The sequence below is a fragment of the Salmo salar genome, chromosome ssa24 (assembly GCF_905237065.1).
Source record: "Salmo salar chromosome ssa24, Ssal_v3.1, whole genome shotgun sequence".
NCBI classification, from domain to species: domain Eukaryota; kingdom Metazoa; phylum Chordata; class Actinopteri; order Salmoniformes; family Salmonidae; genus Salmo; species Salmo salar.
The window spans coordinates 25,191,029-25,207,458 of NC_059465.1; the positions used below are offsets into that span (position 1 = coordinate 25,191,029).

Sequence of the window (16,430 nt, forward strand, 5' to 3'; positions counted from 1 at the left end):
TGAGGCACTCCTAGCTCATAGGTCTTTGTATTTAAAAATCCTTTTACAATACCAACTGCTCTGCAGCCAACTGAGAACCATTTGAAAAGCAATCACTCTTAGGCAGTTGAACAATACCTTGAGGAGACAGCCTATCTAATAACAGGGGAAAACATGGTCTTTCTGACATGGTTTGGGGTGTCGGCATGCTTCACAGCCGAAACAGTTCGGAAGAGTTTGTGCATATATTATGACGACTTTTGTGATGTTTGTTTGTTTTGGACTTCGGTAAGTTTTTTTTCCGGTTGTTCAGGCACACAAAAAAATTTCTTGAGGCAAGCCGAAGTTGTTAGCTGAAGTCTACGCCCCTTCGTCAGTGATTGGTCAACAGTAGGGATCCTTCAGGAAAGTCTTTGTTGTCATTCAACAAGAAATTACTCCTTTTCGTGCCCATTTTTTAATTTAGAAATACTCCACCAAACATTTTTAAGAGTGCCAGAGGGAACACAACGTTTTTCTTTAAAACGCCCCCAGTGCAACGATTCTGTTTTCCAATTGTTTTTTTTCTACAGGTCATTGTAAATACACTCTAGACCAGCAGCTACCACAGGGACCTAGTACAACAAAAACAACTTCCTCTATCATTAAGTGTAAGAGAGTGTGAGACAGAAGAGTACAGCTGGAGCAGAACAGCTGACACAATGAAACACACAGAGATGCACCTGTCACAGTCAGAAGGAACTAGAGAGCAGATCACATAGTCTATTTCCAAACTCAGTGAATAACAACAACACAAAACCATCAGCAAGTATTACCATATTTATAACTATGTAATAAACAATAAAAACACATCCACATTCAACAGTGGGCATGATCAAACATGTATGAGAAAAAAAGCAGAAGTGAATGACATCCCAGGGGAATGGTTGCCTAACTAAACTGTGAATGTGTTCCAGACACACTGAACAGCTGAACCCCACTCCGGTGGTAGCATACTGTAGCATACAATCACAACCCTCTCTCAATCACAACCCTCTCTCTCACCCATAAACACACACACAGCCAAAGAGACTGCGACTGCCTCAAATTACAACAGATGAGCTCTTTCTTACCAGATCATCCAGTATGTTGACAGGGAAATCAAACATACACATCTTGACTGGCTGAGCCAGGGCTTTGTGAAAGCTGGAGAGGGACTTGGTCTCCATGCTGCTAATTTCACTCCCAGAGACAGAACACAGAGGGTTGAGGCTCCTGCAGCAACAGATCGCTACTCTCCCTTTCGCTTTAACTCTCACTCTGCATCAATGACATACACACACAAACAAACGGGAACTTCGGGCTGCTGCTGACAGAAACACCACCACTGCAGACTGGAAGGAACCCCTCCGCTCCCTCATCTGTTTCTTCTAGCCTCTCTCTCTCTCGCTCTCCCACCCTCTCTCCCTCCCCCTCTCACTCTCTTTTCAGCTGCACAGAGTGTTTCTCACAAGGGAATGTCTGTGTTCTCAGCAGCTGCCCTAGCCGCTGTCTTCTATTTCATCCTGCTGTAGGTAGAACCCCTCAGCATTCAGCAGCACATTCAAACATTAGTGGCTGATTTTCCTTCCTCAGTAGCATTGTAATGTTGTTCGCACACCTTTTCACACGGACCACAGCCTACAGAAGTATGCAGAAGGCAGAGAAAAAAAGTAATGTGAAATGCAGCAGGTATGCTCATTTCCCTCTCCTCTCTGACTGTGCTGCAGTGTAGTCAATGTTAACACTGGAGGTGCTGAAAAAACAACACATCCAGGTAAAACAAGAGAAAATAGCTCTGGGGCAAATCCATGTCGCTATGTCGGCTGCTGTCAAGGCAAAATTAGAAGTGTTTGTTTGGCTGAAAGTGATACATTAGAGGTGGAATGTGTCCACACTCAGTCCACACATCTTTCTGCATGAAGTACTGCTCCTGTAAATGCCCCAGCTACCCTCTCTAGTAGCTCACTAGGACTTCAAACAGAGAGCAGAACTCAAATGAATCACAGACATGATACTGCATTTAGGTCACACAGCTTTTAGCTCAAATGGCTAAAGACTAAAGTTGTTTTTTTTACAAGATTAGACAAATAAGTTGTTTCTCCTATGAAAAAAGCACGTATAGACTTTGTACATTTTGATTTAAAACACCCTGTTTCATAATTTACAAGAGTGAGTGTTTCACAGTAGCTGTTTTGAAATGTAAGTTTCAAAAGCATCTACATGTAGTACTAGCATACTGAGAAGAGACCAATGAGAAGTGAGAAGAGACCAATTTGTAATCTAAACCAAATCAAACCCTAATTCGTAGATTGGGTGCAATTTAACATTGTCTATAGGTAGACAGATAAGTGGGCAGTGAAAAGAGTATGTGTCCTCTATGTTCAATAGAATGAGGGTTGAGACACTGAAAACTGTTTTCAGATGCAGTGGCTGTCCCACACTGCCTGCATAATGTAGAACAGTAGTTGTCAGGGAAACTGTAAGGCAAATATGTCCCCTCGTAGGGCTAAATCGTGTGGCCAATGCGATGGCTGCATGCATGCGAGTCTTGCCTCACTGCCACAGCCAGGACAGGAAGCTGGTTGTGGCATAGGCTACACGTCCACTTCCTGTAGACAAAGGCAGGACAGGGTGGTGCACAGCACACTCAGAACCCACACCATGCAGACAACAAGGTGAGTTTGTTCTGCTTAAAAGTATAATAGTCTCTGCCACCGGGCATCATCTATTTGTTATTAATAACATCATCTTTGCTCTCCAATTTCAGCATGTTGTAAACACAAAACGTCTTTGCTCTTCAATTTCAGCATGTTGTAAACACAAAACGTCTTTGCTCTTCAATTTCAGCATGTTGCAAACACAAAACGTCTTTGCTCTTCAATTTCAGCATGTTGTAAACACAAAACGTCTTTGGTGATATCCAAATAGTTTTATGGAACTTCCATGTCGGCTACTAGTTAGCCAGACTACATAAAAGGGATCGTTACTAACAGGACCCAAACTGTAGTTGGCCAACCTTCTTGATAGCCACTCTAGCACAGGTGGGATACAATGGGATTTGCAAAATATCTTGCAAAACAAACCACTTTCCAAATGTCACTCTTTTGTTGGGTCTTTTGCCCATTCATCAGCAAAGATAAAAACAGCATATGCTCGCCATACCTGTGCATCCCTACTTCCTGGTCACCTGTGTGCCAATATACATGTGACCAATGACCTAACATATAGTGTCCTCTAGTGTACAAATTATGTAGAATATACAAAGACAGAAACTATGGACAACATAACACACAACAACCACATACAATGCATTCGGAAAGTATTCAGATCCCTTTACTTTTTCAAAATGTTGTTATGTTACAGCCTTGTTCTAAAATGGATTCAATTGTTTTTTTTCCCCCTCATTCATCAATCTACACACAATACCCCATAATGACAAAGCAAAAAAAAATATTTAATTGCTAATTTATTAAAAATAAAAACGGAAATATCAGATTTACATAAGTATTCAGATTCTCCCATTCTTCTCTGAAGATCCTCTCAAGCTCTGTTAGGTTGGATGGGGAGCGTAACTGCACAGCTATTTTCAGGCCTCTCCAGAGATGTTCGATCGGGTTCAAGCCCGGTCTCTAGCTGGGCCACTCAAGGACATTCAGAGACTTGTCCCGAAGCTACTCCAGTGCTGTCTTGGCTGTATGCTTAGGGTCGTTGTCCTGTTGGAAGGTGAACCTTCGCCCCAGTCTGAGGTCCTGAGCACTCTGGAGCAGGTTTTCATCAAGGATATTTCTGTATTTTGCTCCGTTCATCTTTCCCTGACGAGTCTCCCAGTCCCTGCCACTGAAAAACATCCTCACAGCATGATGCTGCCACCACCAAGCTTCCCCGTAGGGATGGTGCCAGGTTCCCTCCAGAAGTGATGCTTAGCATTCAGGCCAAAGAGCTCAATCTTGGTTTCATCAGACAAGAGAATCCTGAGATGGTTGTCCATCTGGAAGGTTCTCCCATCTCCACAGAGGAAATCTGGAGCACTGTCAGAGTGAACATCAGGTTCTTGGTCACCTGCCTGACCAAGGCCCTTCTCCCCCGATTGCTCAGTTTAGTTCAGCTCTAGGAAGAGTCTTGGTGGTTCCAAACTTCTTCCATTTAAGAATGATGGAGGCCACTGTGTCCTTGGGGACCTTCAATGCTGCAGAATTTTTGTTGGTACCCTTCCCCAGATCTGTCAACTGTGGGACCTTATATAGACAGGTGTGTGCCTTTCCAAATCATGTCCAATCAATTGAATTTACCACAGGTGGACTCCAATCAAGTTGTAGAAACATCTCCAGGATGATCAATGGAAACAGAATTCACCTGAGCTCAATTTCGAAACTCATATAGCAAAGGGTCTGAATACTTATGTAAATAGGTATGTTTGTTTTTTAAGTTTTATACATTTGCCAAAATAAAAAAATAAACTGTTTTTGCTTTGTCATTATGGGGCATTGTGTGTAGATTGATGAAAAAAATGATATATTTAATCAACTTTAGAATAAGGCTGTAACGTAACAAAATGTGGAAAAAGTCAAGGGGTCTGAATACTTTCTGAATGCACTGTAAGTAGGCTGAAATGGCTCCTACAGTAGTAATGGCATAGCCTTTATACTATTGGAACAATGACAGCTTGCAAAGTAAGGTTACACACAAAGGCATTGTATCATAATTTAACTCACATTGCAACTCATTCTGATGATTAAAGGGCAGGGCGAAAAATATATAGAAGGATTTTAAGGTGCCTCTTCTGCCTTGTGCACAGAAAACTAAGGCGTGTGATAAAAAAATCCCAGATTCCTGTCACATTCCATAAAGTAGAAGGAGCCATATGTGTGCAGTGAGGCCAGTCTATTAGAGAGGAGGCCTGCTTTTTTCTATTCAGAATCAGAAATGAGCTCATATGCCACATCAAAACTGCTTAAAGTCATACAACAATGAAGAGCAAATGCATGAAGAAGATCGATCGTCTACAGTTTTGAAGTCAGGGAAGGAGAAAGACCGAGATCAAAAATGAACAGAGCCATCATTTCATGCCTTTTTAGGCATGTTTACCCCCCCCCACCAGACACAGACAGACACACACAAGCACACAGACACGTGCACATAAAAAAACAAACTTTGTGAAGCAGTTCATGATAGGTTTATGTACAAAGGAAGACCTGTGTTCCAGGAGTGACGCAGAGAGCAACATCCTGCAAAACCTCTCCCCGCCTGAAAACTCATGGTAAACAGGTGATGTTACCATGGTAACCCCAGATATTTCCTCTCACATATGTATAATATATCAAAATCCAGAGAGAGCAAACAAGTCCATTTCAAAGGCTGTTGGAGAGTTTGTTGTTTTTTGGGGAGGCTTTCTTTGCTTTCTTTATAGCCCAAAATCTGAGTTTAACAATGGGAGGTCACCCTCCCTCAGACGCTGAAGGCCAGAGGGCCTGATCCAAAAAGGATATTTCCTAGAGAACTTCACTTCCTTGCCAAGAATATCATTGTGTTTATTGTTAATTCTTATCAATGCACAGCCTGTTATAAAAACAACAAACAGAGATTTAAATATTAGGCGTCATGCCCTTTATCTTTTAATCAGAAAAGTGTGCATGTGTGTATGTCATTAAATGTGAAGGCAGCCTACACAGGGGCCTTTGTTGGAAACACACAGCCTGAGAAAGGACCGGTTATACTATAGACTAAATATGTATTGAACAGGGCCTTTGTTGGAAACACAGACAGAAACACACATGATGAAGACATTGGAAATGCAAAGAGACTCCAGAAAGTGTTGTATGTGTATGCACACGTGCATGGGTTTTCCTGTCTGTCTGTGTGTTTGTGTGTGTGTGTGTGAGAGAGAGAGAGAGAGAGAGAGAGAGAGAGAGAAAGAGAGAGAAAGAAAGCATGAGTGTATAAGTGAGTGAGAGAGATTCACAGAGAGAGAGAGTTTATGTGTTTCACATTCCGACCATATCTAAGGAAGCTGACTAACAGATGCTGTTGCAATGATGGATGTGAGATAATGATGTTTATTCATGCACCGGCGACGAGGGGATGATATTTCACCTTCAGCATAGTAGACCATAGGGAGAATTATCCACACATCCAAGAAAGGCATAAACATATTTGGGGTCATGGGCATGCTGACAAATTACGATTCACATGCATTCAGATTAGGGGTTTATTCAGTGAGGTTTCAGATGAAAATACTCCACCATGATCAAAATAATAATATGATGTATTATTTATTATGTGTGTCGACGCAACACTACAACACCGTGACAGCTAGTGCACCTCACATAATGAACGTTACCCCAGGTGACTGTAGTATACCTGTTTTTCCAGCATTATCATCCTCTCAATTTCATGACCTTCTTCAAATGTCTTCTCGTGCACGTTCAGAATAGATTCTCATTTCTTCTGTTCCGGCATCCAGCATTTTGATTATCCACAGTTCGTGTACCAAATCAGCGAATGGTATCCTTATGGAAATGTCCTCAGTGAGTTCAGCACCACCTTGAGTTGATGTGTAGTACGATACTGTAATAGTTTATTCAGCTATTAGTCTAAACTTCACAATCCATTGCAATCGATCTGCATTTAATTTCTAGGTCATCCTCTATCTTCATTCTCAAACCTCCCCCTGCAACCACGGGGGGCGTACAATGCGCATTGGTCTGATTTGAACAATTTCATGATGCCATTTCTTTCTTTGGAATTGTTCATTTAATCCAGCCACAATAGTAATACAAACACTAGTCATTTAATGCCTGATCCTATCATTTTACTTTGGTGTACATCGCATCAAGCAGTGATGCGTTATGTCGACTGATGCTCAAAATAAACTTTTAAGCAAATATGATTTACAGCTGTGCGACTCACATTTTTTTAAATGTCAAATCTTTCAAATCCAGCTCGTGACCAGTCAAGAAAAAAATAGGAATTTACAGTATGCGTTAGCTCAAGCGTATAGAAAGTGTATGCTCTTGAACATCCCACCAAAACGCATTACCAAGAGCGCAAATGCAGCGTTGATACGATGTACTTGAACAAGTCCCAACGCACAGAATTGTGGGAATTTATGTAAAATTAAGATGGCAGCCGCCTGTGCGAGAACTCTCGGTAAGGTCGGCTGGCACATTTTGGAGTCGCCACCATGTCGTGCTGGGAATATTGCCTCCCTGATTCCAAGGGTCCCGCTACATGGATCGAGCAGGGCCTACAGAACAGGTGGTGCAGGATTCCGTTCCAAACTGCTCTTTAGCACACCTCTGCGCGGTGGCAGGGTCCTGGGGTGTGCGTTCCTGTTTGGAGGGGGGCTTGGCTTGTATCAAACAATAAAGCTCTCCGTCCAACATCACCTTGCTGAAGAAGATGTCAAGGTAATAATACTGGGCAAGAATATTAGATGTGAAAAATATTTTCATTACTTGCCATGTATACCCGAAGCAAAGTAATCTTATGTTTGTTAGCTAACAACCTCTGTGGTGTGCTTTTGTCAAGTAGCTTACCCAATGCTACATCCTCAAATGTGCCAAATTTTGCGATCTAAATGTATATGTAACGTTAATGAATGAAATTGACTTTTAACTGACTTCTCTGTCTTTCTCAGCCTTCTGTTGGTGACCTGAAGTTGACCCTGTATCAGTACAAGACTTGCCCGTTCTGCAGTAAAGTGAGAGCTTTCCTAGACTACCATGGGCTTCCATATGAGATTGTGGAGGTCAACCCCGTCATGAGGAAGGAAATCAAGTGGTCAACTTACAGAAAAGTGCCAATTGTGATGGTGAATGATGATGTGGTAAGATGGGACACAGACACTCTGCATGACTTGGTATTATAGTTACAACGTACAGGTGTGTATGGGATGATGGGAAAACTTGTCAGGTGTTCTCTCTCTCCCCTTCTGTGCTCTTGACTCATCAGCAACTGAATGACTCCTCATTAATAATCAGTGCCTTGAAGACACAGTTGGTGAGCAAGTAAGTAACTACATCTATGAAAAGAGTTCTTGTGTTTTCTTTTACATGAAGTGGTCTGATTTCTCTATCTCCCCCTGCAGGGATAAAACTATCTCAGAAATTCTGCGCTGTTACCCAGAGATGAAGGCTGTCAATGAGAAGGGGAAAGAGGTGATCGAGTTCAACAACAAGTACTGGGTGATGGTGAATGAAGCTGAAGGTCAGACGATGTACCCCGAGAAAGATTCCAGAAAGTAGGTGAACACATTGGGTGCCAAATTACTGCAGACCATATAATGACCAAGAACCACTCTGTACATGGATCATTCATGAAAATACATGTATGTCTGTCCAGATCTCTCTAAAGGTGTACATACATCACTACTCTTTTTAGATTATGAGATTGCTTCTTCCAGTTACAGATAGGCCAGCGCACATCAAGAAACTGACTATTAGAACTGCCAAATCCCCATGGGTAGATGATGAATTAAAAAACTATATGGCTGAGAGGGATAAGGCATAGAAAATAAGTCTGACAACTCCCAGATTAGCAAATGTAGGCATCACATGCAAACAACAAACGCTAAGCCTTCATATTCATGCATAATGGACCAAATAAGGTCCTTCCGCTGCCCAAGAATGGCAAAGCACCCTTAAAATGGTTCAAACAGCCGACCAATCAGCCTGTTACCGGTGCTTAGCAAACGTTTCGAAAAGTCGTGTTTGACCAAATACAATATTTTACATAAAACAAATGAAGACTTTCAGCATGCTTATAGGGAAAGGCACCTAATAACATGCCCGGCACTGACAAATGACTGATGATTCGCTGAAAGAAATGAATAAAAAGAAGATTGTGGGAGCAGTTTCGTTAAATTTCAGTGCAGCTTTTGATATCATTGATCATAACCTATTGCTGAAAACTGAGGTGTTATGGATTTACATTCTCTGCCTTATCATTGATTGAGAGTTACCTATTTACACTGAACAAAAATATAAACGCAACATATAAAGTGTTCCATGAGCTGAAATAAAAGTTGCCTGAAATTTTCCATATGCACGAAAAGCTTATTTCTCAGAAATGGTGTGCACATTTGTTTACATCCCTGTTAGTGAGCATTTCTCCTTTGCCAAGATAATCCATCCACCTGACAGGTGTGGCATATCAAGAAGCTGATTAAACAGCATGATCATTACACAGGTGCTTCGGTGGGGACAATAAAACGTCACTAAAATGTGCAGTTTTGTCACACAACACAATGCTACATATGTTTCAAGTTTTGAGGGAGCACGTAATTGGCATGCTGACTGCAGGAATATCCTCCACAGCTGTTGCCAGAGAATTTAATGTTAATTTCTCTATCATAAGCCTCCAACGTCGTTTTAGAGAATTTGGCAGTACGTCCAACCGGCCTCACCACCGCAGATCACCACACCAGCCCAGGACCTCCACATCCAACTCATTTACCTGCGGGATCGTCTGAGACCAGCCACCCGGACAGCTAATGAAACGGTGGGTTTGCACAACTGAAGAATTTCTGCACAAACTGTCATAAACAGTCTCTGGGAAGCTCATCTGCATGCTCGTTGTCCTCACCAGGGTCTTGACCTGACTGCAGTTCGGCATCGTAACCGACTTCAGTGGGCAAATGCTCTTCACGGATGAATCCCGGTTTCAACTGTACCGGGCAGATGGCAGACAGTGTGTATGGTGTTGTGTGGCTGACTGTTTGCTGATGTCAACATTATGAACAGAGGGCCCCATGGTGGGGTTATGGTATAGGCCGGCATAATCTACGGACAATGAACACAATTGCAATTTATCAATGGCAATCTGAATGCACAGAGTTACCGTTATGAGATCCTGAGGCCCATTGACGTGCCATTCATCCTCCTCCAACACCTCATGTTTCAGCATGATAATGCACTGTCCCATGTCGCAAAGATCTGTACACAATTCCTGGTGGCTGAAGATGTCCCAGTTCTTCCATGGCCAGCATACTCATTGAGCATGTTTGGGATGCTCTGGATCAAGGTGTACGACATCGTGTTCCAGTTCCCGCCAAATCCAGCAACTTCGCACAGCCATTGAAAGGAGTGGGACAACATTCAGCAGCCTGATCAACTCTATTTGAATGAGATGTAAACTGCAGCTCAGTAAATTCTTAGAAATTGTTGCATATTGTGTTTATTTTTATTCAGTGTATTAATGGATGTCTCTAATGGAATTCGGTTGAGGGGTGTACCAAATTTTTCCTAATGACCTTCCACTGACCTTTGAATAAAGCCTGTGTCTATATATGCTGATGACTCAACTGTGTACACGTCAGCTACGACAGTCAAATAAATGACACCCTTAACATAGAGCTCCAGTCAGTTTTAGAATGGTACTAAATATAAAAAAAAATAAAAGCATCGTTTTTGGGACAAATCACTCTCAACCCTAAGCCTCATCTAGATCTATTACTGAATAATGTGTCGATTCAGCAAGTTGAGGAGACTAATCTTCTGGGTGTAACACTAGATAGCAAGCTGCCATGGTCAAAACATATACTGTAGACTCAATGGTTGCTAAAATGGGAAGAAATATGTCCATGATAAGGTGTTGCTCTGCTTTCTTGACATCTAAATCAACCAGACAGGTCCCACAGGCCCTAGTTTTGTCACAGCTGGACTACTGCCCGGTGGTGCGGCAAAGAAGGACATTGCAGTTGGTCCAGAACAGAGCAGCCTGTATTGTACTTACTGTAGATGTACACAGAGGGAGAATGTCAGTGGTATTCATGTCAATCTCTCCTGGCTCAAAGTTGAGAGATTTGACTGCATCACGATTGGTCTTTGTGTGAGGTGTTGATGGGTTAAATGTACCGAACTGTCTGCACATAGTTCAGACACTCATCGGTACCACACAAGACATGCAGCCAGAGGTCTCTTCACAGTTCCCAGGTCCAGAACAGAGGCTGGGAAACACACAGTATTAAGTAGAGCCATAACTACATGGAACTCTCTGCCACCCCAGGTAATTCAAGCTAGCAATACAACCAGATAAAATAACATCTTATGGCAGACATTTTTATATACAAAAGTATGTGGACATCCCTTCAAATTAGTAGACCGGGCTATTTTAGCCACACCCGTTACTGACAGATGTATAAAATCAAGCACACCGCTATGCAATCTCCATAGACAAACATTGTCAGTAGAATGGCCTTACTGAAGAGCTCAGTGACTTACAATGTGGCACCGTCATCGGATGCCATCTCTCCAACAAGCCAGTTTGTCAAATTTCCGACCAGATAGAGCTGCCCTGGTCAATTGTAAGTGCTGTTATTGTGAAGTGGAAACATCTAGGAGCAACACCGGTTCAGCTGTGAAGTGGTAGGACACACAAACTCAGACAATGGGACCGTCAAGTGCTGACGAGCTTAACACACAAAAACTGTCCTCGGTTGCAACACTCACTACCGAGTTGCAAACTGCTTTTGGAAGCAACGCCAACACAAGAACTGCTCGTCGGGAGCTTCATGAAATGGGTTTCCATGGCCGAGCAGCCGTACACAAGCCTAAGATTACCATATGCAATGCCAAGCGTCAGCTGGAGTGGTGTAAAGCTCGCCGCCATTGGACTCTGGAGCAGTGGAAACGCGTTCTCTGGAGTGATGAATCACGCTTCACCATCTGGCATGTCCGACAGACGAATCTGGGTTTGGCGGATGCTAGGAGAATGCTACCTGCCCCAATGCATAGTGCCAACTAAAGTTTGGTGGAGGAGGAATAATGGTCTGGGGCTGTTTTTCATGGTTCGGGTTAGGCCCCTTTTGTTCCAGTGAAGGGAAATCTTAATGCTACAGCATACAATGACATTCTAGGGGATTTTGTGCTTCCAACTTTGTGGCAACAGTTTGGGGAAGGCCCTTTCTCCTGTTTCAGTATAACAATGCCCCCATGCACAAAGCGAGGTCCATACAGAAATGGTTTGGCAAGAACTGTGTGGAAGAACTTGACTGGCCTGCACAGAGCACTCAACCCTATCGAACGTCGACTGCTAGCCTGGCCTAATCGCCCAACATCAGTGCCCGACCTCACTAATGCTCTTGTGGCTGAATGGAAGCAAGTACCTGCTGTAATGTTCTAACATCTAGTGGAACTCCCAGAAGAGTGGAGGCTGTTATAGCAGCAAAGGGGGACCAACTCCATATTAATGCCCATGATTTTGTAATGAGATATTCGACGAGCAGGTGTCCACATACTTACGGTCATGTAGTGTATTTTGTATTGTGTTATGTATTTTACTTGTGTTTTGTTTCCTGTTTGGACCCCAGGAAGAGTAGTAATTGGGAATGCTAATAAAATACTAAATGTCAAGCATCAGTTAGGCTTAAATGTTCCTTTCTCTTATTCTCTTTCCCTTCAATCTGCTTTAGGGAGGAGATCAAATGGCGTAAGTGGGCAGATGATTGGCTGGTGCACCTGATCTCACCCAATGTTTACCGGACCACTGGAGAGGCCCTGGCCTCCTTTGACTATATCGTCCGTGAGGGCAAGTTTGGCACTTATGAGGGATTCTTTGCAAAGTATGTTGGAGCAGCTGCCATGTTTGTCATCTCAAAAAGACTGAAAAGTAGGTGGGTGCCCCAATAAAAAATATATTTAAAGAAAGATGATCTGCTCTATAAGGTTTTGTACATGTATACGGTTTTTGTAAATAGTTCTTGAATAAGTGGATTTTTCTGATAACCAGCCAATGTTTGGTGATAAGCTCTGTTTTATATTAAACACCTCTATCCTGCAGACACAACCTGCAGGATGACGTGAGACAGGATCTGTACAAGGCAGTCAATGAGTGGGTGGTGGCCATTGGCAAGAAGAGGAAGTTCATGGGTGGAGACCAGCCCAATCTGGCTGACCTGGTAAGAGCACCACATGTCATGTGAAGTATTATCTTAGACTTCTATAACTTGTATTTTCTTCTTTCTTATGCAGTTTAGCTGATGAGACTTTTGTTTGGCTTTTTGTTTACTATAGACAAATAGTAAATAGACAGTGTTTGCTAATTATGTCCACGACTCTCTCTCTGCAGGCAGTGTATGGGATCCTGAGAGTGATGGAGGGTCTTGAGGCCTGGGATGACATGATGGAGAACACCAAGGTGAAGAACTGGTACAGACGAATGGAGAAAGCTACAGAAAGCCACAAGGGTCAAACTGACCCTGCTCTAAATATTGACCAGCACTAGGAGATCTGATTCAATAGCACTTCCAGCCCTTACTTAATCAGGAGATGTCAGGAGATGTGAAGAGTGATTGCATTAAGGAGAGATGGGTGAAAAAAATGCTATACATTTGTCCTAAGGATCTTGTCCTCCTGTAATTCACAGAAATTGACTTCTCTAGCTAATATGGGTTAGGCAAAAGGCCAACCTCTTGATTTATTTCCTGTGAAAATGCACCCAAATGATCTGTGTTAATTTGCTTGAATAAACTGGCAGCAGCAAGCCGTTTAGTTGTAGATCCTTGGTTACTGTGGCATTCTGTCTACCTGGTGTCCCACAGTGTCAAGGCTGCAGTGACATGTGCACTGAGTATACTAAACATTAAGAACACCTGCTCTTTCCATGAGTCTGACCAGGTGAAAGCTATGAACCTTATTGTCACTTGGTAAATCCACTTCAATAGGGAGGAGACAGGTTAAATAATTTTTAAGCCTTGGGACAATTCAGGCATGGATTGTGTATGTGTGCCATTCAGAGGGTGAATGGGCTAGACACAATATTTAAGTGCCTTTGAATGGGGTATGGTAGGTGCCAGGCGCACTGGTTTGTGTCAAGAACTGCAACACTGTTGTGTTTTTCACACTCAACAGTTTCCTGTCTATATCAAGAATGGTCCACCACCCAACTTGACACAACTGAGGTAATCATTGGCGTCGACATGGGCCAGCATCCCTGTGGAACTCTTTCGATACCTTGTAGAGTCCATGCCCTGGTGAATTGAGGCCATTTTGAGGGCTAAAGGGGAGTCGACATTATGTGTTCCTAATGTTTGGTATACTCAGTGTATATAACATAAGTAAAACCAAATTAGCAGCTTTAAATTTACATTGCATCTGTGTAAACATTGTCAAATACCTCCTACACACAGTCTTAGCATTTTGGATTACATTTTTTCCCCCCATTCTATTTTACAATTTACTTGAAGGTTAAAATGATTTCACAAGCTAACATGGCTTATTTTAATTAGCTACATCTGATAATCAATATATTCTTTTGTTCAGGGTTTGAATTCCCCTAAGAAAATGCACAGTAATCCTGTTTCAGGATTCTCTTTTATCTGTTAACTTCTTGACTGATGCTAATTCTTCCTCATTGTTGTTCTTGAGGGTTCCAGTCATAGCCAGATGAATTACATTATTCTTATCAACTATGCAGGGTGTAAGAAGTGAAATGATTGTTATAATTTGGCAGCATCTGTTGGACAAACTGGTACCCAAACTCCTAACCAATTTAAAAACACCCCAATGATGTGCATACATGTACAAATGTTCAATAAAAATAAGTAAACTGATAATGTATCATGTTTTCATTCAGGAACACTACATTGTTCTATTTTGCAAGATATGGCTATAACATTTCATACTTTACAAGTTACACAAGTATTCTCTCTATAATTATTTGGTTCAGCACCAACTGAGAAATAGTGGTATGTATGTATATACACTATAAAAACATGAGAATATAACTATGTCTATGAACAAATGTTGGTGGATTACCTTCCATTATCTACGACAACACTGACTATATGACTTGAATAGTGGATGTCATGATTGTTACTGGTTCTAAAAGTAATCAACAAATAAGAACAGAAAGTCAAGGTAAAGGAAGTCGCATTCCCAAAACCTTAATGGACAGAAATCCATCCAATAAGTTGAAATCTACAAGTAATGCAATATGACTTTGGCGAACCCAAAGATTATCACTGCAGTGAATGAGAAAAAAGGAAACAATATGACAGGAAAAAAAACCTTGAACCATACTGATAATGGAATTTATATGTTTAAAGTAATGACTAAAGAATTTCATCATAAATTTGTAATATGATGTGTGTAGTTTTAGTCAGAATTAGAACCAGGACCTTTTGCTCCTTTTTAGTATGTAAGCAGGGTGCAAGTGTGAAACAAATGATAAGAGGAGCTATTGATAGACTGTCTCCACCCATGGAGTGGAGAAACTGTTAGGCTTGCAGAAGATTATTACATTTACATTTTAGTCATTTAGCAGATGCTCTTATCCAGTGCGACTTAGTGAATGCATACATTTCATACATTTTTTTTTCTTCCATACTGGTCCCCCGTGGGAATCAAACCCACAACCCTGGCGTTGCAAACACCATGCTCTACCAACTGAGCTACACGGGACCCCATGTGGCTCAGTTGCATGTTGCAGATTAAAGAAACAATATATCTGTGTAGTGTAAAAACACCGACTGTCTGAGCAAGGCGTAGCTTAAGATTTGAACTTGTTTATGTGTGAGTTATAAAGACTGTGTTTGCATTTTGATTTCAGAACGTTCTCGTGAATAAACTGTACATTTGCATAAACTGAGTCTTTGCCTAATTATTATTAAACCCAGGGTCTTACAAACCTTGGGGATTGGTCAAAGCTTATTGATTGTAAGTTATTATCATTGGGATTGAAAATTCTCGTGACACATACACAGCAAGAAGCCACATTAACTACCTTGATAATGATCTTCTCAACAAGGGTAAGGAACAATGACTCAGTAAGTTTAGCACCAAGATTAACCATTTTATCCAATGTTGCATTCATGATACTGGCCATGATAAATGCAAATTTAGTTTTGGCATACTATACAGTGCATTCGGAAAAGTATTCAGACCCCTTGACTTTTTCCACATTTTGTTACGTTACAGCCTTATTCTAAAATGGATTAAATAAAAAAAACTAAGCAAATTTGAGGAAAACACTACCCAAGTTTTACCAACACATTGACTGTAGCACTCACACTGAGAAAACAGACCACTGCTAGTCAGATTTTCAAAATGCCTACAGGGTCCTCCCCCATCCTCCCTTCGGCAAATCTGACCACGACTCAATTTTGCTCCTCCCTTCCTATAGGTAGAAAGTCAAATAGGAAGTACCCGTGCTAAGGACTATTCAACGCTGGTCTGACCAATCGGAATCCATGCTTCAAGATTGTTTTGATCACGTGGACTGGGGTATGTTCCGGGTAGCCTCCTCGACGTATACACTGACACACTTTATCAGGAAATGTATAGGAGATGTTATACCCCCTGTGACTATTAAAACCTACCCTAACCAGAAACTGTGGATAGATGGCAGCAATCGCACAAAACTGAAAGCGCAAACTACCACATTTAACCATGGCAAGGTGACTGGGAATATGGCCGAATACAAACAGTGTAGTT

General features: G+C 41.8%; 2 protein-coding genes across 3 annotated transcripts in view; one reads left to right on the plus strand and one right to left on the minus strand.

Moving 5' to 3' along the window:
* The window catches only part of LOC106585456 (ral guanine nucleotide dissociation stimulator), a 29,176-nt gene extending 22,141 nt beyond the window's left edge, over positions 1–7,035 (minus strand). The window contains exon 1 of one of the 2 annotated variants that reach the window (XM_014171680.2): positions 6,358–7,035. In XM_014171680.2, the coding sequence (XP_014027155.1) occupies positions 6,358–6,378 (21 nt within the window). In that variant the 5' untranslated portion in view covers positions 6,379–7,035. Of the gene's footprint in view, positions 1–1,091; positions 1,389–6,357 lie in introns of those variants that run through there. The other variant, XM_014171679.2, reaches the window with a different exon arrangement.
* A 54-nt stretch (positions 7,036–7,089) lies between these two features.
* Positions 7,090–14,548, plus strand: ptgesl (prostaglandin E synthase 2). The gene is made up of 7 exons (XM_014171682.2): positions 7,090–7,406; positions 7,637–7,825; positions 7,951–8,006; positions 8,087–8,239; positions 12,410–12,610; positions 12,778–12,895; positions 13,066–14,548. The coding sequence occupies exons 1-7, from the start codon at positions 7,119–7,121 to the stop codon at positions 13,219–13,221; spliced, it is 1,161 nt and encodes a 386-aa protein (XP_014027157.1). The 5' UTR covers positions 7,090–7,118; the 3' UTR covers positions 13,222–14,548.
* Positions 14,549–16,430: the final 1,882 nt, after the last annotated feature.